This window comes from Lepidochelys kempii, chromosome 5, assembly GCF_965140265.1.
Source record: "Lepidochelys kempii isolate rLepKem1 chromosome 5, rLepKem1.hap2, whole genome shotgun sequence".
In the NCBI taxonomy this organism is placed as follows: Eukaryota; Metazoa; Chordata; order Testudines; family Cheloniidae; genus Lepidochelys; species Lepidochelys kempii.
Window position 1 is genome coordinate 43,150,943 of NC_133260.1, and position 23,978 is coordinate 43,174,920.

The 23,978-nt window shown below is 43.1% G+C and overlaps 1 protein-coding gene across 1 annotated transcript in view; it reads left to right on the plus strand.

Moving 5' to 3' along the window:
- Positions 1-2,641: 2,641 nt before the first annotated feature.
- The window catches only part of MAST4 (microtubule associated serine/threonine kinase family member 4), a 445,876-nt gene continuing 424,539 nt past the window's right edge, over positions 2,642-23,978 (plus strand). The window contains exon 1 of the mRNA XM_073344102.1: positions 2,642-3,052. Within this exon, the coding sequence (XP_073200203.1) occupies positions 2,729-3,052 (324 nt within the window). The 5' untranslated portion in view covers positions 2,642-2,728. The remainder of the gene's footprint in view (positions 3,053-23,978) is intronic.

Here is a 23,978-nt window from a genome sequence, read left to right on the forward strand (position 1 = left end):
ACTCCCATTAACCAGGAACTAGCCAATGGGAACTGTGGAGGGGGACAGTGCCTGCGGGCGAGAGCCGCACGGAGCTGCTTGCACGCCTCCACCCAGAAGCAGGACCTGCTGCTGGCCGCTTCCGGGGTGCAGTGTAGTCTGCGGTGTGAGGACAGTAGGGAAGCCTGCCTCTGAACCCCGGCTGTGCCGCTGACCGGAAGCTGCCGCAGGTAAGCCCATGCCCCAGTCCCCTACCCCAGCTCTGAGCCCCATCCCAACCCGGAGTCCCCTCCTGCACACCAAACCCCTCATCCCTAGCCCCACCTCAGAGCCTGCACCCACAGCCCAGACCCCTCCTGTACCCCAACCCCCTGCACCCAGAGCCCCTCATTCCCAGCCCCACCCCGCAGCCCTCACCCCCACACCCTAAACTTCTGCCTCAGCCCTGAGCCCCTCCCAAACCCCAAACCTCTCATCCCCAGCTCTGTTGGGTCACGGGCATCAACAATTTTCTTCAACTGGGTAGCCAGAAAAAAAAGTTTGAAAACCACTGTTCTAAATGTCAACACCTGAAAATATACCAAACAGCATCCTGGGGTGACACTGCAGTTCTAGACTGTGTTTAACTGTGATTCTAATCTGAGATGTATCTCTGTTAAAAATACATTGTTGAGGTATAATGCTTATTGTCTCTTCATCATCTTAGATGCATTTTCTTGGGGCCTGTTCTGCAAACTCCATTTGTTAAGCATCCAGAGTTTTAGCTCTATTCAAATCTCAGTAACTCAGGGTAGGTTTAAGTTTTGGGGAGACTTGAAGCAGGAGAGGAAAAGGAGCTTGGGATCAAGACTTTTAGAGTATTGATTTTTTTTCTCTGTTGATTAGTTAATCTGACAATGCATGAAGTCCAGGATAACACTGAAAAAATGGCTCCACTCATCATCACCACCTGTACTATTTGAGGGAAAGGATGGGTCTTATGGTAAAGTACAGGATTGGGAATCAGGAATTCCTAATTTCATAATCTACTTACTGTGTGAGTTTGGGCTCTGCTCAAGTTTCCTATTGTAATAAATTTCTGCTCAATATATAATATTTGTTGAAAGACTCCAACGATAGATGGTACAGGAATGCTAAATATGGCTCCAGTGCTTAATTCGTAACTGATGTAGCAAACCCAGAGGTGCCAGGCTATGAACTGCCAAGCCGAGAGGTGCCAGGGCAAAAATTGAGCACTGTATGGCTCTGATCTTGCAATTGGACCTATGTGGTGAGTTTCTGAGACTATGCAGATCCCTGTTGAAATAAATGCAACTCTGAATGGGCAGAGGAGTCCACCTGTGATGATCTGATCATAGAATTGGATCCATATTGTTATTATAGATGGTTTAGTATAGAAATGTATACTTTATAAACAGAGAAAAAATATATTTTAAAAATTGACAAAAGGCCTGGTACTTAGGCACCAAAAGATGCAGATAGGAATCTAGTGGGATTTTCAAAAGGGCCTAGATGCCTAACTCCTGGCAGTTAAAAGGAGTACTAGTGGCACCTTAGAGACTAACCAATTTATTTGAGCATAAGCTTTGGTGAGCTACAGCTCACTTCTGTAGCTCATGAAAGCTTATGCTCAAATAAATTGGTTAGTCTCTAAGGTGCCACTAGTACTCCTTTTCTTTTTGCGAATATAGACTAACACAGCTGCTACTCTGAAATCTGAAATTAAAGGATTTTTTTTCTCTATTATTTTGTCTGTTTGCTTTGTATGTAGTGAATTCCAGGGTTCTAGTTGAAAGTGCATGCCCTTGCAAGATGCTGCAAGGAAGTGTGAGGCCCCATTTCTGCAGGACACTGAAACCCAAGAGGCAGTATGTAGTACTGTGCACGGAGATGGTTAAAAAAAAAAATGGTGCAGGGATTGATTGGGACCCAGACCTCTTACCTCAACACAAATAATAAAATAACAATACTAGGACACCTGTAGGAATGGGCCTGAGAATGTTTGAGTCTCGCCAAAAAGTCCCTTCAACCGAGAGGGATTTTGAAAGGATTAAAAAAACCCCTAGAACACTAACTTTCTATCAGAAAGTTTAATATATTGTACTTGGACCGTTTATAAATAGGCGTCCCTTTGATAAGATCCCAGCCCGTGTTCACAAATGAGCCCCAGTGGCGGCACGATGGTTTGAAAGAACTTGCTGTCTTCAGATACGTTGCATCCTGCGCGGAGGTGCAAGGAGACAGACCTTCTGCCTCTCCCGCCCCTCTTTCCTCCTTTTTAACTGGTTTTCTTCCTCCTCCCACCCGTCTCGCTCCCTCCTTTTCCCTCTCCTCCCTCCCCCCATCACCTGCCGCTCACGTTGGGCTCTTGGCCCAGGAATCATCCTCGCAGGGCCCGCCCACCCACCGCCGTCCTTACCATTGGCTCCGCGGGCTGCCCGTCTCCCCCTTCCCCTGTCCCGGAGGCAGGTTCGCGGGAGCTGCGGCAGGCTCGGCGCGTCTCCAGCTGCCTGGGAGCGGAGCCGCCGCGGGCACCGACAGCTCGGAGCTGCGTCCTACGCGCCAGCAGCGGGGGGCAGGGACTCCGCGGGTCTCTCAGCCAAAGCGCCATGTAGCCGCTGCTGCCCCGGACAGCGCGCGGTGCCCCGGGGGCGGCTGCTTCCCGGCGGAGCATGTAGGCGCCGGCGGCGGGGGGTTGAGCTGGTTCCCCGCCGCGGCGGCTCCTGGTTGCCCGCGGCACTTGGCGGCGATGGGGGAGAAAGTTTCGGCCGCTCCCGAGCGGCTGCGGGGCGGCGGCCGGATCGTCTCGTCCTGCTCCAGCTCCTCGGGCTCCTCCTCGGGCTCCTCAACTCTCTCGGAAGAGGCGGACGCCGGCTTGGCCCGGGACCGCCCCGGCGGCTGCTCCGACGCGGGGCGACAAGCGGCGGCGGCGGCGGCGGCGGCTCCCCGCGGGGCGGAGCGGGGGGAAGCCGGGCGGTGGCCGCAGAGCGAGGAGGCGGCGAGCCCAGGTGGGGGGCAGCAGCAGCAGCTTCGGCCGGAGAGCGACGCCTCGCTGGAGGAACAGGAGGAGGAGGTGCGGTTCGTCCGGGGAAGGGGCCCGGCCAGGTGCAGGGGTTGGTGGCCGTGGCTGGCTCCTGAGCCGGGCGTGGTGCCGGCAGCGGGCAGGGGTGTCGCCCTGAGGTTAAAAGCGCCCTCTCCTCCTGCGGGGATTTCCCGGCAGGATCCCGGGTGCTGCGCGGCATCCCTGGGTGGGTTGGCCGCAGAGATGCGGGAACAGTTTGTATAGCGGGGGTGCTGAGCGCCTTTGAACCAAACTGTAAAAACCCTGCATATGATGGAAACCACTTGGGGGGTGTGTGTGTGTTTGTGTTTGAAGCATGTTTTGATGGATGCCGGGCGTTGAACTTGCTTCTCTGCTCCTGTCTTCCTCTGAAAGGAGAGCTTGGGCTGAGACAGGACAGGGCTTCACTAGCAAACCTTTCCCTAGCACGTTCTTCACAGGATTCCTTCCCCAGTTCACTTGTTCCACATGGGATTCTTGTTTGTTCCTTTTTGCTAAATGTTTGTTTTTTGAAAAGGGAAAAACTTCCTCATCCCCCTCACCCCGGAACAATCCAATACGATCTCTTCCTCTTATAACGCTGCTGTTAAATGAACTCCTCAATGTCAAATGGAAATTATGGGTTATCCCTTAAATGACACTAATCTGCCTGGAACAGCTAATGCCATATCCTTGTGGATTATGTTGTGGCTTTGTGAAGACAGATCTGTTGCATGATATATGTATACACATGGAGTTTTTAAAAATTGATTTGTAGCCTACTTTCTAATTATTTTAAAGGCATTTGGACTGTTTTCAGGGTAGGGATTATACCTGTATACATTGTATAGTTTTTAAACGTATTGGCATGCTCTGGTTCCATAAAACTTCATAATACCTAGTTTGGAATCATATGGTTTTATATGCTGTCACTGGGCAGTCTGTGTTCTCTCTCAGCCTGGTGGCTCACAAACTTCTTTTGTTAAGAATTTGTCCACAACATCCTGGCGCAGGTTCCCTTCTCTCTGACTTCATCCTACATCTTCCTGTGGCTATGGCTGGGATTGACCAGGGAGGCTAAGGGTTTGTCTTCGCTGCAATGTTAGCTTGAGTTAGCTATGCTCAGGTTCACTCCTGTTGAGGTAGCCTAACTCATAAGAGCGTAAGAATGGTTTGATCAACAGTCTATCAGACCCATATCCTGTCTTCCAACAGTGGCTTGTTGCAGATGCCTGAGAGGGAATGAACAGAACGATTGTAAAGTGATCCATCCCCTGTTGTCCAGTTCCAGCTTCTGGCAGATGAAGGTTTAGGGTATGTGTGCATGACAATTAGACGCCCGCAGCTGGCCTGTGCCAGCTGACTTGGGCTGAGAGGCTGTTGAATTGCAGTGTAGATGCTTGGGCTGGAGCCCAGGCTCTAGGACCCTGCGAGGTGGGAGAGTCCCAGAGCTTGGGCTGCAACCTGAGTCCTGAACCTCTGTGCTGCAATGAAAAAGCCCCTTAGCTCGAGCCCTGTGATCCCGAGCCAGCTGAACAGGCCAACCGCAGGTGTCTAACTGCAGTGTAGACATATCCCAGAGCATAGCGTCAAGTCTCTGGACCCTGACCATCTTGACCAATAGCCACTGATGGACCTATTCTCCATGAACATACCTAGTTCTTTTTTGAACCCTGTTATAACCCTTTTATACTTTTGGCCTTCACAGAATCCTCTGACTGAAGTTAGAGCAGTCACACTGAAATAACATTTGAGCTGCAGAGTAGCTGAGTCTCCACTGCATTACTAGCTGAGGTATGAGCAGTACTTGAACTTCAACCCATAACCCCTAATGAGCTAAGGAGCTCAGGTTTCATGCACTACTTAACTCAAGTTAGAGATTTTTGTGTGGTTGAGAATAGGTTAAGGGCAACACTGCAGTTAAAATCTTCATCTAATCCTATTTGGCACTGTTAACACAATGTTAGCAAGCCCTAAGAGAATTAGGCACAAAACTTCCATTGAAATTCAGTGGAAGATGAGTGACTGTCCTTCTGAAAACTCCAGTCTTACCTAAATAATACTAGGGTAGATCAAAATAAACAAAGTGGAGCAATAGCCACAGAGAACATGTTTGAACACCCACTCCCTCTGTATTAAAGCCAGTTCATCCGCAGGCTGTTTTTCTTTTTTGTATGTGTAAGATTTTATCTCCTCTGGCTGCTAGCAGCCATGTAGCACTGTTCATGCCAGGTCACTTTGCTGTTTGGTTCTGCTCTCCTTTTGCATTTGCTAACCCGTGTAGTCAGCAGAATCGCTGGTTTGAAAGGCCCAGTGGGAACAAGCCATTAGGGCTGCCAAAGAAGCCAAGAAGGCTAAGCAGGCAACCAAGAAGTCTACACCCTCTACAACAAAGGCTCCCACAAAGGCTGCACTTAATGGTTGAATTTCAAAGTGAAGAAACACTTAAAGCGGCATGTTAAGACTTCATTTTCTACATAGGGACCCACAAGTGGAGAATACAGGGGAGTTCTGAAACCAACTTGCGTGCTCACTTGAAGCTTCTCAAAAAGCTGGATGTTCATGACAGCTTGCATAGTTGGGGATGTCATGCTGGTTGGTCTTGTCCCATTAGTTTTATTTTTGTTACTTTTAAATACAGTCAAAGTTTGAAAAGCTAACTGGACTTCCTTACGGTTAGGAGGAGAAGGGTGCCAGTGAGGTGCAGAAGTAGTGCCTTTTTTTCTTTTTTTTTCTTTTTTTTTCTTTTCTGAAAGTCAGTCAGATGTTTATTTAATGCAACCAACTACTGTTTGACAAGTTAGCGCTTTCCACCAGCACAAGGAGCAGAAACTTTCACTGGCTTCATAATCTTTTGTTTCGGTGCAGCCTTTGTGGGAGCCTTTGTTGTAGAGGGTGTAGACTTCTTGGTTGCCTGCTTAGCCTTCTTGGCTTCTTTGGCAGCCCTAATGGCTTGTTCCCGCTGGGCCTTTCGCACTTCAGGCTTCTGATTTCTCTTGGCCATTATTTCAGCCAAAGATGCACCAGTGATAGCCCTCTGGAACTTGACTGCACAGTGTGTGCGCTTTTGTATTGGTAGGAAGGTTAGATTTCTTCTCTCCTCCTCAATCTCAACTTCAGGGAAAGTTGAGCAGCAGCAGAAGTAGGATAGCTGTCAGCAGTCCCAAGAAGACCGTGCTGCCTCAGTTCACACTTTTGTAAAGTTATCTTTATAACCATAACTTGAACTTTAATATTTTTTAAAAGAACTTTTAAATTCTGTTGTATCTAGTGATTTAGATTCCCTGCTGCTTGTGAGTAGAACTGAGTCAGTAACTGATTTTTGGTAGCTTGGCAGTTATGTGCCCAAAAAAAAAAAATTGTGTTCAGTTGACCCCAAACTACAAATCCAAAAAATTGCAGCAAATCAAAAAAGTTGACTAAAAATACATTTCAGATTTAAATGAAACATTCATTTAGTTTTGGGGCATTTTAAAAAAAATAAAATAAAAAGCAAAGGAAATGAAAGGCTAAAATGGCTGCAGGAGGAGATGGTGCCGCTCTCCTTAGAACTTTTAGCCCAGTGGTTAGGAGGCTCTCTTGGGATGTAGGCAACCTGGGTTGAATTCCCCATCTGCCCAATGTGGAGCAAGGGTTTGGACTTGAGTTTCCAGTGTTTCAGGTGAATGCCCTAACTAGTGGGCTACAGAATGTTCTCTCAAACCCTCTTGAAACTGTTCCAGACATATGAATAATTAAGTAGCAATTGGAGCAGGGACTTGAACTTGAGTTTCTCCCTTCTCAGGTGAGTGTCCAAACTACCAAGCTGCCCGGTAACTTGGGTTGGGTGTGTGTCAGGCTGTCCTACTGAATCTGTTCCACATTGTTTAAAACTCTTGAGTAGTCATTGGGCCAGAGAGAGGGAGAATGATTCCATAGGGGTTGAAGGGAAAGGAATGAATGGCAGAGAGGCAGTGCTTGCCCCATTTTCTTTTTCACCATGCCTCTCCATCTCCTTGTGCACCAGCTCTTCTCTCTGCCAGAAAGTGGCTTGGAGCAGGGGATCATAGTTGTTTATAGTTTTTTTGTTTTGTTAAATGTATTGATACAAATGGTACCAAACATCAGCGATGAGTACATCATTTTGTTTCTGAATACTTGTCTATCTTTCAAAAAGAAAGAAGCCATGTAGTTTATAGGTGAATCAATTCTCCGACTTTGACTGAACTGCTTGAGGTTGAGCTTACATATAATGTGAGATCATCATTGAATTTGAAACTAATTATTATTGATTCTGCTACGAGTTCCTGAATCACCTGGATAACTGGGAACACTCCTGCTTGTCAGAGTGCTGTAGCAGCCTTCCAGCAGGAGTGCACTACTTCACAGTAAGAATAGCTGTTTGTTATAATACTTTCTTTGGCTAAAATGGTTAAAAAAGCTTCAGAAAAAGCCACCTTCTCCCAAATATACAAACCCTGTCCTTGTGACCATGATAAATTGAGAAAATTGGTAAATTACCTTTGTAAAGTAAAAAAATGTATTCTTTGTAACTGAGACTTGGTATTCAGATATCTGTCTGATTTGAGTTCTATTTTCAAGGTTATTAAAACCCCAAAATGACTGGGTTTCTACTGAAAACTTAAACTGACTTCTTAGAGTTGCTTCTGCTCAATTAAATATATTCTTAGGAACCCCTCCCCCCCAGTTGGCATGATTTCCTGTATCTTAAGTCCCTTGTTCTGTATAATTAGGGACACAGAGCTGTTTCTTAGTACAGTAGTTTTTCTTCTATCTGGTGCTGCTTACTGATCACCTGAAGACCCACTCCTCTGTTCATTAACCCACATGCTCTATACTATAGCATTTGACTTAGGCCATGTTTACACTAAAAAGTTAGGTGGACCTAGCTATGTTGCTGAGGGGTGTGAAAAATCCACACCCCGGAGCAGTGTAATGAAGCAGACCTAACCCCTGGTGTTGACAGTGCTAAGTTGATGGAAGAATTCTTCCGATGACCTAGCTACCACCTCTCAGGGCGGTGGATTAACTACCACTATGGGAGAATCCCTCCCGTCGCACTAATGAATGCCTACACTGAAGCGTTGCAGCTGTGTTGCTGTAGTGGTTTATGTGTAGACATAGCCTTAGTTTTCCCAGGAGGGGAAGAGAAGCTGTGGGGAGGAGACATGGATCTTAGTTCGATACTTTTTTTGCACAGGTGCAGAGGGCAGGGCAACTCAGCTAGAAAGACCCAGAAACTTCCAGAACAGGGCATGGTAGTTAGTAGATATGTTCATTAGTTGTTCTGAGGCTGTTCTCATTGTGAGCAACCAACCTGCCAGGTCATACCTTAGTTATCCTCTGAGACCTGAGTCGGTCAGAGAGCCAGGGGATTGGGGAAATGTTATAAATAGAGGAGTTTGACACAGGACCAAGCATTGTGTTTGCTTTGAGGGCTTGGTCCCAGTCCCTGTACCACTTTAGAAACAGGTGAGTTCTGTTTCAGCTTTATTTACGAGGAAAACCTTCCATTAGAGTGATATTTGGTCCACCACATTGTGTGTTATGGAACTGCCTGTGGAATTTGTTTTGTTATTAGCGCTCTGCTGTAAACTGGGATTCTGCTTTAGAGAGAATGGGGTCATACTTTGTGAATTCTTGCCTGACTTAGCCAGGCTTATGAGGAGATGTGGTACCCTGCAGAGTGAGAATCTTATAAATATCCGGGATCCCAGCCTTTGTACTGCTGTGGATACAGGATGAAGACTTCTGTTTCACCAGCAACTGAGCAGAACAGTCAGCTATTAATTCCAGAGCTGAGTGGCTGCTAGTTGTGACGCTCCCCAGACTATTTGCGTACAGGGTTCTGAAGTGTTTGAAAGGACCAAGAGACTGTCATTTCTCTGCTCCAAAGAGCCCAGGTGACATACACTATATAATATAGTTAGCTCTAAAGTCTCAGAAATCATCTCTGAGAGAGGATCAGAGAGAAATGTGTTTTGATGTGTGTGCTAATGTATAAAAATGATGTGCTGAAACTTTATATTTGAAAATATATGTACATAAAAGAGAAACAAAAGGGGGGAAGTCTATAAACTACACCAATCGATTCTTCTATCTACTAGATTTTGTTTAAAAGTTATTCTTAGTCTTCCAAATGCTATTTACAGCATTTTATACTATTTACAATGGGTTTTGTATGCATTAAATCTTTGTTATACTAAGAACCCTATGGTTCTCTCTCTTCTGAAATTGATTGGGCGCTATGAGTGTCCATTTATCTGCGTTTTACATTCAATAACCCTGAGGTTGAGCTTTGTGTAACCTATTTAGAAAGGACTGCAAGACAGAGCTCTGGCCTGTGCTTTACCAAAGGGTTAAGCTGAGGTGCAGGAAGAAGGGGTGTGTGTGTGAAATAGATTTATACAGAATATTGTCTGAGCATTCTCTGTGTCTGTTCCAATATAAAAATCAGTTGCTTTGAAAATTGTGACTACATGTGAGAAATCTAAACAAGAGTAGATGAATTTCTGGAAAACCAAGATTCTGTCATGAAGCTGTCGATATTGTGGAGCAACCCCCCCGCCCCCCCTGAAAATAGAGTTGATGGTAAACTCTTTTTTGTAATTTGTCATCTGGAATGCATAACACTCTAGTAGGTACATACCTATGTCACTGCAGATTGCCATCTCTTAATACAGCACTGTTGGCTGTAGCTTATGCTACTTGTGAACATCCTAGTGTCCTTAAATATTAATAATGTACATGTTTTGCTGTGCTGGAGTGTGACTTAAGTCTTTTAAAAAAATATGAACTACCCTGAAGTGTTTTCAGTGGAGATGTTATGTGATCTCCATTGAAGATGTAACTGGATGTTACATGATCCAGTGGCTGACATCAGGGCATACCGTTCTTACCTAACCAAATGGAGTGATAGTATTTTGCCTTTCCTTTATTTCTTCCTCCACTTCCCTAAAAATTAAAACTCCATCTGTTATGGGTTCGGTGTCTGGGAGACACCAATTATACAGGTCCTTGCATTGTTTTAGTCTTTGGCACTGATAGAGCATGCACCATTCTGAATACGTCTTCTGCTCAAAGATGAAGTGCATAATTATTGGAAAGTGAGTTAAGAGTCAGAGATAGAGATGCCACAATGAAATACGTGCTCACTGCTGGGTAGATAGTTTTGTGTCAGAAAATGCCGATTCATCAACCTGAACACTTCTTCTGGATAAGGAGCATTTTCAATGAAACTTTCATTGGGAAGGTGTCTACGGTCCAGGATATAATTTCACTGGGAAGGTGTCATTCCTGTGTATATACAGTGTATAAACTTTCATTGGGAAGGTGTCCAGGATATAATTGCTACTCAAAACCAGGGAGATCCACCCTATAATAGTCAGTAGCCTGATGGTGATGGCACTCATCCAAGATGCAGATGACACGGGCAAGCCAAGTTCAAGTGCTTGCTCAGCCTTGTTCAGAACACTTGTGAGTCTGGATCTTACCCTAACTGTGAGACTGTTGGCTACTCTAGCTTGGGTCTCTTATGTTTGGAGCTGTTTCAGTCTGTATAAATATTCACTGGGCTAGAAAGAGATTAACTCTGTAGCTTGGTTGTTAGGGCACTCATATGGGATGTGAGAGACATAGATTCAAGTCCCAGATCCGAATCTGGGAGATCAGGGATGTGAACCTGGTTCTCCTATGTCTCCTTTATCTCGGGTGAGTGCCATAACTGTTGGACAGTTGGCTCTGTCAGGTGATGTGTCTTTCTCTGTTTTTACATGAACAGCTTTGAAATATCTGTTTGTTTGGTCCCAAAGTGAAATGGGAAACTTTTCAAAATTATGAAAATTCTCACAGAATGGGAAAACCGTTTCCCAGCCAGCTCTACTACTAAGTTCTTGAATATTTTCAGTGGGGTTATTTAAAAATGAAAAGGTTTTGCTTTGTTACTACCTTCTCTTAAGTATATAGGACTGTCTCAACATTCATGTAAACCACTCTTTTTTCCATTTTGCCTTTAACATTAGAAGTATTTAGTACTTCCCTTTCTTTGCTGGAGGAGATCCTTGGAGGACTCTTGGTGATGCCACACAAAGATGTAAACTGAGCTTCTGTCTCCTCAGTGGTGTGAGTGCTGAAGAGACTGATTCTTACACTTAAGGCTTTGTCTCCTCCTCCTCCTCCAGTAATATTGTTTTAATATATGTAGGTACATATCTTAATACAGAAATACAATATGTTGCTCTTATGGTTATCTATTGACCATATTATTATATTAACATTTTATTTTATTTTAAATTATTTAAACACAACTTTAGCATGGGTGTGTGTGTATGTGCTTATGTAACCATTCATATTAATGTTTTCAGTGGGGAGAGGGGGAAAGTGAATGTTTTCTGGGGAGTGGAATGAGGAGTCGCAGGAGAATAGAATGAAAGGAAAGCTAAGGGGGCTAGAGTATTCAATTATTATAATAATTCAATTATCCTCTGTGTACATCCTTCCTGACTATCCTATAAGTGTAGGATTACTGCATCTATATATCAAAGTATCTCAATGGTTTCAGTATTTCTATTGGATTGGTTTCCTGTGCAAGGTATACTATTTAACCTTTTTAAAAAAATTTGCCTGGAACTGTTTTCACAACAATTATTAGACCTTGCATTACAAGATATTCTATTAATAGTTTATTCCAGTGAGCTACAGTAGGAATAGTTGCCAAATTAAAGATTGCCCTTTTTTTTTTTTTTCCCTATAAAGAGCAAGAATAGGAGTAGCTTCCTTGTTCCTGGTTTGAGTCTTTTTGGCAGGCCAACTGCTAATACACTTCTTGAGAACTTTAATCTCTCTAGTGTTATTTTTTTTATTTCTTTCAGGATTATTTTCCAAACCTTTCTACCACCCAGCAGTTCCATATCCTATGTATGAAAGAGATCCTGGTTGTCTTGCATTTCATAAGATATCTGGGGCAATATTATGTATTTTATTATATAGAGGTAGAGAAACATGCATTCTGTAAATAAAAAGTACTGGAATTGTACTACTTGGTTAGTATTTCAGTTAATATTTATCATCTATATTATCTCATTCCATTCTTCTTTTGCTGTTACTTCGTATTGACAGTCTGCCCTCTGTAGCTCAATAGCTTTATGTGGCTTGTCCTCTAAAAACAGTCATGAGATTAATATGTTCTAGACATAATCTTGATTGCTGAAACTCAAACCTTTACTTAACAAAAGTTTACTAATACATATAGCTTTGTTGGTTCCTCTTTTATCTGAAAGTGTTCATTGAAAAAGTAAGCAATCTATATAAATTGATAATGTATATTTTTAAAAATATACATCAGCTATATCTGTTTTAGGGGTTGTCCATCCCTAAATAAATCTTTCCACTTTTCTTAGTGATATTTGCCTCAACACCTAAAGACTTATTTGTTCAGTCCAGTTTTAAAAGCAGTTTCACTTTTTATTTTTGATATTCTGAGATCTCTTCATTTTGTGTGGTCAAGTGCCTCAGGTACAGGATTAAGGGGTGACTTGATCACTATCTGTAAGTACCTATGTGGGGAACAAATATTAGCAGACAAATTTATAGCAGACAAGATCCAGTGGCTGGAAATAGAAGCTATTTCAGGCTAGAAATAAAGCATAAGTTTTTAACAGGTTAACTAATCATTGGAACAGCTTATCAAGAGTTGCGGTGGATTCTACATCACTGGCAATTTTTAAATCAGGATTGTATTTTGGTTAAAAGATATGCTCTATGTCAAACAAGAATTAATTCAGAGAAGTTCTGTGGTTTGTATTATGCAGGAAGTCGGCCTACATGATTACAGTTGTCTTTTCTGGTTTTAGAATCTATTCAAAGATCATGAGTCAGGCCTCAAAATGAATTTAAAAATAATATTGGATTCTTTTTGTTGTCTGGATTTTGAGCATTTAAGGGTCATGTTTTCCAACTCTTCCTCACTGCCATGAAGGCAACACCTTTTATTTTTTAATTTTTTTAATAAATTGAGATTTTCATGACTTCAGAACCTGGGGCTTTAGGAAATACAGTTTTCTGTGACTTGTGATAGAGTCAAAAGAGCTGATAGCTGAGTACATGTGGGAGTGATGGGGAGACAATGAGAAGATGGGGAGGAGTGAACTGGCAAGGACTAACCCCCCCAATATTGCAGGACTGCAAGGAGGAAGAAATGGGTGAAAAAAATCTCCATCTAAAATGAAGCCATTTCCTTTTACGATCTTTAGTTTGAGCTACTGATCCCAACTATCGGAGTTTAAATATCTAGCTGAAAGAAATTCTCCCATAAAACCTGCACTCTGCACTTTGAAAGAATATAATGATGATATCCTACTCAAACAGAGACCCAAATAAAACTAAGGCTCTCGTCTACCCTACAAACCCTTGACCGGGTTACGCTTTGTGCTGAACGTGGGGTTAACTCATAAAATCCACAGCAGGGATGATGCATTCTCTGTTGTCCTACAGAAACATTACTGTGCATCGTGTTCGTTGGTTAGATTTAGGGAGAACTCCATGCATGGGTCTCAGTAGAAACACACTGTGACTTAACTGCTGCCCTCAAGAAATAAAAATTATTTAATATATAGTGATTGGCAAATTCTTCATGGAGCCTTTCCCTGATGCTTTGCTAGAACTGTGTAATTAGCTGCGTCTGTTCTGTGAGCGATCTTACTGTATCTAACAGCACTTCTACCTTGGGAGATAGTGTGCTGTGCGTGGGTGTACAGATCAGCCAATGTATTTTTTAAAAAAAAACCCAGAACACTTCAGATTGCTAGTTATCTTCATGTCTTTAGGCAACTTTTATTAGAATGTAACTATACTATAATTATGGTTGAGAAGATATTTCCAGAATAAGCCTGTATTTTTCATACACTTTACCTTACCAAAAATGTCTTGGTCAGACATCTTTCCTACCAGATATGAGGTTATGGGTCTATTACACGAGTGCGTGGGTGAGGTTCTGTGGCCTGCGATGTGCAGGAAGTCAGAGTAGATGGTTGTGATGGTCCCTTCTGGCCTTAAAGTCTGTCTATTAATTTTGGTGTATAGAAAATTTTGGAGAAAATGTATAATCATATTTTGTTCAGAGATTCTGGAATACCAAAGGAGGTTATCTTTTAGCAGATATGGGGAAATACTCATAGCTCAAAAATGGCTTATTAAAAAGTCACACTTGTATGTGGTAATGGTTTCCACCCAACTGGTCTGTCTTAGTCTCTTACAGTTTTCAGTTCTCTCTTAGCACAGACGACGTTCTGCTTATGACACATTGGAGAAAACTTAAACGTATATCTTCAGCTGATGTAAATTGTCATAGTTCCATCAACTTCAATGGAGCTGTGATGGAGATGGAGCTCTTCTGTAGTAACTTATGAATACTGTAGGTTGACCGAAGTATTGGGATGTTCACTGTATGAATATATTGGTTTCATTTAATAGTGGGCTGTATGGAAAACAAGTGAACAGGAAGAACAGCTCAAGGTAAGCCACCCCACAGCAAACGCTTTAGGGTTGTTTTGGGTCCTTGGCAGAGCCCTAACCCTGAGGAGTCTGTCATGTCTTGCAGAGTTCACTGAACTGGTTTATGATGAGCAGGGCCCAAAACCCAGGAAGTGACAAGACCCAAGGAACATTCTCTGGATAAAAAGAGATTCTTTATTTCCAGAGGGGAAGTAGTTGTTGAGGAGCTCTTTGGGGAAGCAGACTAAGGCAGGCACTTGCTGGAGCATCTAGGAAGCTAGGACACCTCTGGAGGATGGTGAACTTTAGGTAAGACACAGACACACGCGCACATACCGTTTGTTTTTAAAATCCTTTTACGCTAAATGTGTTGTTCTGACTGTTAAAAATTAAACAATACTTTGATTTAAGAAGGCCATCTGGTCACTGTATTCACCACTGATCACAGATTCCTGAAGGAAAGGACCACAAGTACCAAACTCAGTTGGAACTGCTAGGTAAGCATAGTTTGATACACAGGTTACTGTAGCCCAGAGTCTGGTCTCAGAGTGGGAGAACTGACTCCACTCCAGAAGAGGTAAGCACATAAGGCCTGACACCTGAAGTGGATTTCCTCTGGGATAAAGTTGCAGCTAGCTTTGCAATCAGGACAGGTGCTAGGACAACTTGCACCATTTTAGTATCTGCCCCATAATGTTCTATAGCCTTTGTGTTTCCATGTCTGTCTATGTGACACTCTGCTAGCACGGTGGACTTTTCTGAAAAACCATTAGAAATAAAATGAACAAAAGAAGATGCATTGTACAAATCTAAGACGTTAGTCAATGTAACAAGTTTTAAATGGTTTAAAAAAAATCACACACCCTACTCTGCATGCGGGGCTAGCTTTCTGAGGATGGGTAAAGTAAGGGCAAGTCTTCTACCACTGACACATTTGTAACTGCTTACAGTAGCTAGTGGGCGCAAGCTTGGTGTGCTATTACACCCTTCTGTTTAATTCACTTGGATGCTACCAACAGGTATAGTTGTGCAAGGGAAGTGTGACAACTTATCTCCTAGATGATGAGGAAAAAGTATGTACAACTATGTGTGTCCTGGAGACTTGCAAGTGAGTATAAGCAAGTTATAGCTATGAGAGAACTAAAATATTTGAATCCAGCTCAGCTTCTCCCAGTGTGACTCCTACTAGGTAAGGATTTTTGCATAGTAATCAAATTACGTAAAGGTAAATCAAAGAGATTATGAATCCCAGTGTAGATTTACACAGTGATGGGTGAGTCAGTATAAAAGCCAAGAGCGGAACTGGGAATAGCAGACTGAACACAAGTCTGAGAATTTGGTTTCAAATCCAGATGAAATATGGTACATGAATGAAACTGTGTGAGGAAATAGACTATTAGGTAGTGCTGGCAAGTGTGATGGTTTGACCTGTTTTTTAATTTATCTCTGACACGGTTGCCAGCAGGCTTCTATAGCTGGTTGGAAGTTAGATAATTGTAATACACAGCTACCTGTACTTAGATGCGATCTAACCAACTAAAGCCAATAAAGTTATTTAAATAAGCATTGCAGGCAACAAATTATCACTTTCTATTTATAGACGAAGCAAAAATATGTCCATTGTTACAAATCCGGGTGCCAAAGTTGTTGTTCACACAGTGAACAGGCAACTTGTGGAACCCCTTGCCTGAGGAGGTTGAAGGCTAGGACTATAACAGGGTTTAAAAGAGAACTGGATAAATTCATGGAGGCTAAATCCTTTGGCTGTTAGCCAGGATGGGTAAGGAATGGTGTCCCTAGCCTTTGTTTGACAAAGGGTGGAGATGGATGGCAGGAGAGAGATCACTGATCATTACCTGTTAAGTTCACTTCCTCTGGGGCACCTGGTATTGGCCACTGTCGGTAGACCGGATACTGGGTTGGATGGACATTTGGTCTGACCCAGTATGGCCATTCTTATGTTCTTAATTTTAGAAATGTACACGAGTACTTCCATTGAATCTGATGGGGCTACTCATGTGTAATGTTACTCAAATATGAAAGTGTTTGCATGTTTGAGTGCCTTAGTTTGTAAGGTTTTTATGTATTGACGAGGTATTGGAAGCATTTAGCAAAGGCTTCTTGAATCTCATTTCAGTATTACTGGAGAATGTGTTTATAGTACATATACATATGCAGCAATGTTGCTTGAATACATTTTTTTGTTTACTCTTTCTCAAGTTAAGTCAGGGCACTCATCTGTATATTGAGCTGTTTTAAATAGTTTAGGCCTGGTCTACAGTACCCGGTTCTTTTGGAATTAGCTGACTTACCTCGAAATAAAACTGGTTCCGTCCACGCAACCAAACCAGTTTTTTCGATTTAAAGGGATCTTTACTCCGATTTCTGTACTCCACCTCGGCAAGTGGAGTAGTGCTAAAATCAAGATCGCAGTTCCGAGTCACAGGTACTGTGGATGCAATTCGACGATATTGGCCTCCGGGAGCTATCCCAGAATGCTCCCTTGTGACCGCTCTGGACAACACTCTGAACTCCGATGCACTAGCCAAGTAGGCAGTAAAAGCCCTGGAAACTTTTGAATTTCCTGTTTGGTCACCACCATCACAGGCGACCACACAGTCCCGGATTCGCAGACGAGTTCCAGCATGGTCCGAACGGGAGGTACTGGATCTCATTGCATGTTGGGGAGACGAATCTGTTACGGCAGAACTACGTTCCAAAAACAGGAACGCAAATACGTATGCTAAAGTCTTCAGGGCCATGACGGAAAGAGGCTACTCCAGGGACACAGAACAGTGTCGTACAAAAATCAAGGAGCTCAGGCAAGCGTACCAAAAAGCCAGGGAGGCGAACGGGCACCGTGGGTCATAGCCCGATACATGCCGCTTCTAGCGTGAGCTGCATGCAGTTATGGGGGGTGACGACACCACTACCCCACCACTGGCCGTGGACACCTGCAAGGCGGGGAGTAGCACGGAGTGAGGAGGACAGTGCATAGGTGGCAAGTGGGGAATCTGTTTTCCCACCTAGCCAGGAACTATTCTTAACCCTGGAGCCAATAGCCTCCCCCCTACTCCCAAAGCATGCTTCTGGACCATGACCCTGGAGAAGGCGCTTCTGGTGAGTGAGAGCTTGATCAGAGCCACGCGGTGGTGGGGGTGGGGGGAAACCCAGCTGCGCTGGGCTGTTCGCGTCTTTAGTTTAAAGGGCTCAACCCTGCTTAGCCTCATCGGAGCCCCATGGGGCGGTGTGTGTGGTGGCGGGGCGGGGGGGGGGAGGAGGAGGGAGGGTGGTGTTTGAAGCGATCATCCCAGAGAGCCCGCAGGCTGCCTGCAAGCTGAATTCTGTTGCCTGGCCGCATGTGATGGCTTACTCACACCAAAGTGGCGGGCACTTCAGTATAGGAGGCAAAATGAGACCTTGTACAGAAAGAACATGCGCTGTGTACTATGAATTGCCTGTTTCACTGAGAAACAGTGTCCCCTTGTTCTCTAAAATGTATCTTTTAAAATACTACCCTCCCTTTTTCTCCTCCTGCAGCAGGTGCAAATGTTTCAATGTGGCCCCTATCTACTCCGTCCCAGAGGCTGGTCCAGATTAGAAGGCGGAAAAAACGAACTCGGGACAACATGTTCGCTGAGCTCATGCAGTCCTCCCACACTGAGAGGGCCCAGTTGAATGCGTGGAGGCAAACAATTGCGGAGTTGTTTAAAGCATTACATGAATACAAACAGAAGAGGGATGCACGCGATGAGAGCAGGCAGGATGCTATGGTCAAGCTCATGGGGGAGCAAACTGACATGCTCCGCTGTATGGTGGATCTAATGCGGGAAAGCCAGCAAGACCACAGACTGCTGCTGGAGCCCCTGAATAACCGCCCTCCATCCTTCCCAAGTTCCATAGCCTCCTCACCCAGATGCCAAAGAACACGGGTGCAGGGGGGAGGCTACGGGGACCCACACATTCCCCCCCCCCCCGTCCAGCTTCTGATTTTTCTCTCAATGTTTTGTGCAACAAATAATAAAGAACAGTTTTTAAACAATTGTGACTTTATTTCCTTTAATATATATATAGGGGGCGGGTAACTTTAAGAGAAACAAACACAACTGTCACACCATACCCTGGCCAGTCATGAAACTGGCTTTCAAAGCTTCTCTGATGTGCAGTGCGCCCTGCTGCACTCTTCTAATCGCCCTGTTGTCTGGCTGTGCGAAACTGGCCACCAGGCGAGTTGCCTCAACCTCCCACCCCCCCATAAACATCTTCCCCCCTTAATCTCACAGATATTGTGGCGCGCACAATACAATTGGAATATTGGTTGTGCTGAAATTGACCGACAGCGCACCGCTCCGACATTCGATGCTAGCCTTGGTACTGTGGACGCAATCTGCCGAATTCATGCACTTTAGTGGGGACACAAAAGACCAAATGTATAAAATAACTTCCGAAAATTAGAATAGAGTAATTTTGAAATAATTTCGTACTATAGACGTATCCTTAATTATATTTTCATCTCCAGGACAACTTGTCAAGAATTTATTTGTAAAATTAAGTATATCTTGATCTTCACAAAAAAGCTAAAGTGAATCCTGAATTTTTCCATATAATTACAAGTGGGTTTCTTGAGTGGTATATTCACAGCAGACTCAATTTGGTGGTCCTTACTTGGGCAAAATACCTTCTGAAATCATTGGGAGATCTGTTTGAGTATGGAGTGAATGATTTAGGCCTGTGACTGATAGTCAGTTGGCTATTAAGAATTCATAATATTAATCTTGACTATATGTAAACACACACACTATTCACTAGTCACTTCCCCTCTGTGCCTCAGTTTCCCGATCTGTAAAATGGGGATAATGATACTGACCATCTTTGTAAAATGATTTGAGATCTACTGATGGAAAGTGCTGTATAAGTGCTAGGTGGTATTCATATTATTACTACTACCCTGTTTTACTACATCTGTAGTAGTTCCTTAAGTGTTTTACTGCATACCTACCAGTTACTTTCAAATACTGTGTTATGTACTCTTGTTTATATAGGGTGCCACCCCTGTTGAAACTATAGTAAAAACTGTATTGTACTTGAGAAATACCATGAGTACTTAAAATGCAGTCTGTGTAGATCCAAGACAGGAGAGTTATAGCTGTATGTGCAACCTTCACTTTGGTATTTTTGGCTCTTGAGTGCTTGACCATGGAATCTCTTAAAGTTTGCAGGAATACTCTTGTCCCTATCTTTCCCTTTGCATTCCACCCACATGCTCTGTGAGTACTAAAAATGGCACTGTGGCCATCTGTATAGTTCCAGATCAGATTTGCTCAGGCAAAAATACTTATTTGTAGACTATCTCCTAGCCTGGCTAACTCTTTGGGGTGGTCGTCTCCTTCTGCATCTTCACTAGCATGAAGAGTCTGTGGGTCAAGTTCTGCCACATACACCTGTGCAATCCCACTGTAGTCAGTAGAGTTCCACAGGTGAATCCAATTGTCCTTAGTAGAGTGTTTTTTTTAATTCCTTGTTACCTTGGAAGTTGTCCTGCCTCCCTAATGTAAGGGTATAATGTAGTACAAAAATGTTGGAATGGCATTCTATCCCCCAGTGTAACAATGTGTATGTATATAAATGTGTTGTATAGTTCCATATTCATTATATCACTAGTTTCCATATAAAATTTGCTCTGTTTGTTAGACAAAAATCATTTCTATTTACTAGTAAACAGCCCTGCAAAATCATGCTGGGTTTTGACAATCAAATGGATTTTTTTTTTAAACACCTCCAATGGTATCACCAGTATCAGTGGGTTTGCGTGACAAATTGGGCTCTCAGCTACATCTGTGCAATTCCATTTCTTTAAATGATGCTTTCTTAGCATACTCACAAACATGCACAAAGCAATTTATAGATAGATAATTTTACAGAGGGCTTAAATCTGCAAACAGTAAAGTTGTACAGGTGTAAGAGAGGACAGAGCTTAGCCTGCTGAGCCTTTCTCATTGGTAATGGTGGTAGTGCATATGATGGAAAGAGCCTAGATTGTCAGAACCCAGAGTCAGGACTGGTCTACACCACGAATTTACATTGCTGTAGCTGTATCTCTGAGGGGTATGAAAAATCCACATCCCAAGAGAAGTAGATATACTGCCTTACCCCCTGGTTATGGACAGTGTGAGCTAGGCAAAATAATTTTTCCATTGACCTAGCTACCACCTCTCAGAGAGGTGGATTGCCTTTGCTAATGGGAAAACCTCTCCCATTGGTGTAGATAGTGTCTACACTGAGGCAGAGCAGCAGCACTGCAGCTGAACCACTGTAGCATTTTAAGTGTGGACATATCCTGAGTTTATACATAGAATTAGTTATGTGCCTCGAGCGTGGAACCTGACAAAATCCCTTTTTAGAGAAGAATGACGCTTCAGTTGTTCAACAATTGAAAGATTTAAAAAACAATGTCAACTAGTCTGGGAAAACGTTTCCCGTATAGCCTGTGTCTGTTCACTAGTTTTCTGAATTGTATTTGTGTTCAGAACTGTGTAGTGCTGGTGTTGCTTCACACGGTAATCTGGCTCAGCTTTTGCATCCAGCACTTGGAAAACTAGAGTCAAAGTGTACATATATTTCAGTTACTTTAAGTTGTCAAGTCTTGTCTTCTCCTTTTTAAGAAAAACTGAAAACTCATTAAAATATATATTGCAGTATTGATGCCTTTTGGACAACGAAGAGGTCTGATGCATTGCATATATATAATGTTCCAAAGTGGGTTTGCTGAATGAAGACGTATTGATTTCATTCATCATAGATGCAGAGGGAATAAAATACTTGTGCTGATAAACTTAGAAGGCTTAACTCAGGAAATAATTTAGTACTTAGATTTTTTTTCTTAATCTAATATTATCCACTTCATCAGGTATCCATATAGTTCCCTCGTCAATGTCCATTTGTTCATTTTGATAGTAATATAATTTCTCCTGCACTGAGAGAAGGCAGGGCTAAAGTAATAGAAGTCACTTGACATAACTTCTAAAAATCAGATTAATATTTTTATTGCATATTGCCATTTCAATGAGCAGTGTAGTAATAACAAACTCTAATTCCTGTCAACACATGTAGATTTAAGCACCTCCTCAACAGTAGGGGACCAAAAATATGTTGTTTTGGCTTGTCTATTTTAACACCTATTTTAAAATAATGTAATCCATAAAATATCCTTTTAACTTGATGAAGCAAAATAACTAACTTCTGAGTAAGCTTTTACTAAATTGTAAATTAAAGATCAAAGTTCCCTACTTCTACAAACGTCGATTCCATGAAGTCCTTCTCTACTTCAGCCAACGCCAGGTGATCAGAAATCATGAGTGGCTTTAAAATCCTAAGACTTTAAAAATAATAAATGTTGATATCTTTTTATCTGCTTTCTGTTTTCTGAGTCTTTAGTTTGAGTTCACGTTTTTTCAGCCTTTATCTGCAAGCATGAAGGCTAGAAACTCACTTTTAAAAATAAAAATAAACAGTCTTGAGAATCTCATGTAATCACAGGACCTCAGAGCTGGCACTTCAGAAAAGTATCAAATATCACAAGAGTCATAATAAAATCAGGAGCATTGCCAACAAAACTCCTTCCCCAAAAGCTGGAATAAATAAAACTTGTAGTGTGTCCTGATAGCTGTAGAAACCTGGCCCTTTCAGACAGGTTGGGAATAGGCTTGAAACAATACCCTGCCACCAGCCCCTCTCTTGCTTCGGTGCCCCCATTTATCGCAACTGTGACAGTATGGCACATGTTGGAGAGGGTGCTTCTTAACAGGCGGGTCTCGAGCCATTTAGTTGTATAGGTCAAAACCAACAGCTTAGTTTCCACTTGGTAACCAGCAGACAGCTAGTGCAGATTCTGTGGCATGGGTGTCATGCTCGTGCCAAGTTATGTTGCTTAATAAGTGGGCTGCTATGTTCTGCTCCAGCTTGTTTCTGGGTTATCTTAAGCCATTCTGTCTGGTACAGCACATTGCAGTTATTTAGTCTTGAGTGATAGAGGCCTGAATTGTGGTAGCAAGGTCTGTGTCTGAAGGAAATGGCCACAGACACCAGATGAAATGGGGACTGAGGTGAGAGGTATTCCTTGATACTGATTCTATACAATCCTCATAAAGCAGCTGGGGATCCAATAGCATCTCCAAATAGCAAACTCTGGTAACAAACCGCAGACACCTTCAATAAGGAAGGCAGAGATAGTCTTCTCCATATTTTTGGTTTGCTTCCACAAAGCCAACATCACCTTGGTCTTATTTGGATTGAGCTTCTAGTCTCAGCAAAGCCGCTGACTTGCTGTGTAGCTTTAGAAAAATCGTTTAATCTCTTGTTGTTTACCTATCTTGACAGGTGTGCTGTGAGGCTTAATGTTAAAGCATTTTGAGATTCTTGGTCGAAAGGTGTATAAAAAGTAAGAGCTGGTGTATTCTTAAGTAAGAAATTGCCAGATTCCTACTAATAGGGGCAGAAGGAAGAAAGGTGTAGGTGGTCTAACTGTAGAAGCTCAATGTGTTAAAGGTCTCGTTGCTCTTTAATATCTTGAGTATAAGTAGAAAGAAATTCTTTGTAATTTTTAAGCATGAAGATGTCTGAACAGAAGATTAAAGTAGGTGGTAGTTGACTTTATTTTTAAATATTTAGAGGAACACCTTAAATGTTCTAAAACATTTGTTCCAGGCAAGCTGCAAAAACAAAGTATGTGGGTGTCTGCGTGGGGTGAGGGAAAATATTTTTGAGCTATCTTATGTACTTTGAGTCTCAGTGCTCATTTCCTAGGGCAGAGATTGGCATAAAACACTGGTGTTATAGTCATTATTGAAAACAATAAAGATGCTGGTGTTCTGGATATTTGAATTTAGCATTACATTTCTCTAAAAGAGGTTCTCAACCTTTCTTTCTGAGCCCCCCCCCCCAACATGCTATAAAAATTCCACAGTCCACCTGTGCCACAACTGCTTTTCTGCTTATAAAAGGCAGGGGTAGCATCAGAGGGTAGCAAGTAGGGCAATTATACAGGGCTCCACACCACAGGGGCCCCTGTGAAGCCAAGTTGCTCGGGCTTTGGCTTCAGCCCTGGGTGGCAGGGCTTGGAGCCCTGGGCTTCAGCCCCAGGGGTGGGGCTTCGGTTTTCTGCCGTGGACCCCAGCAAGTCTAATGCCGGCCCTATTTGGCGGACACCCGAAACCTGCTTGTGGCCCCCCAGTGGGCCCTGGACTCCTGGTTGAGAACCACTGCACTAAATGATATCTCCTCTAGTCAAACAATGTTCAGCGTCTACCATATGAATCAAAGCACTTTCTGTTTCCTGCCTAGCTGCAGTTCTGTGGTTTGAGCTTTGTGGTGTGCTTTGAACACTGGAATAACCTGTTAACGGTACATATAATGCTGCTACTGTTCCTCTGTGCACTTTGTCACCCTCCATTGCCTTCTGCTTGCTCAGCAG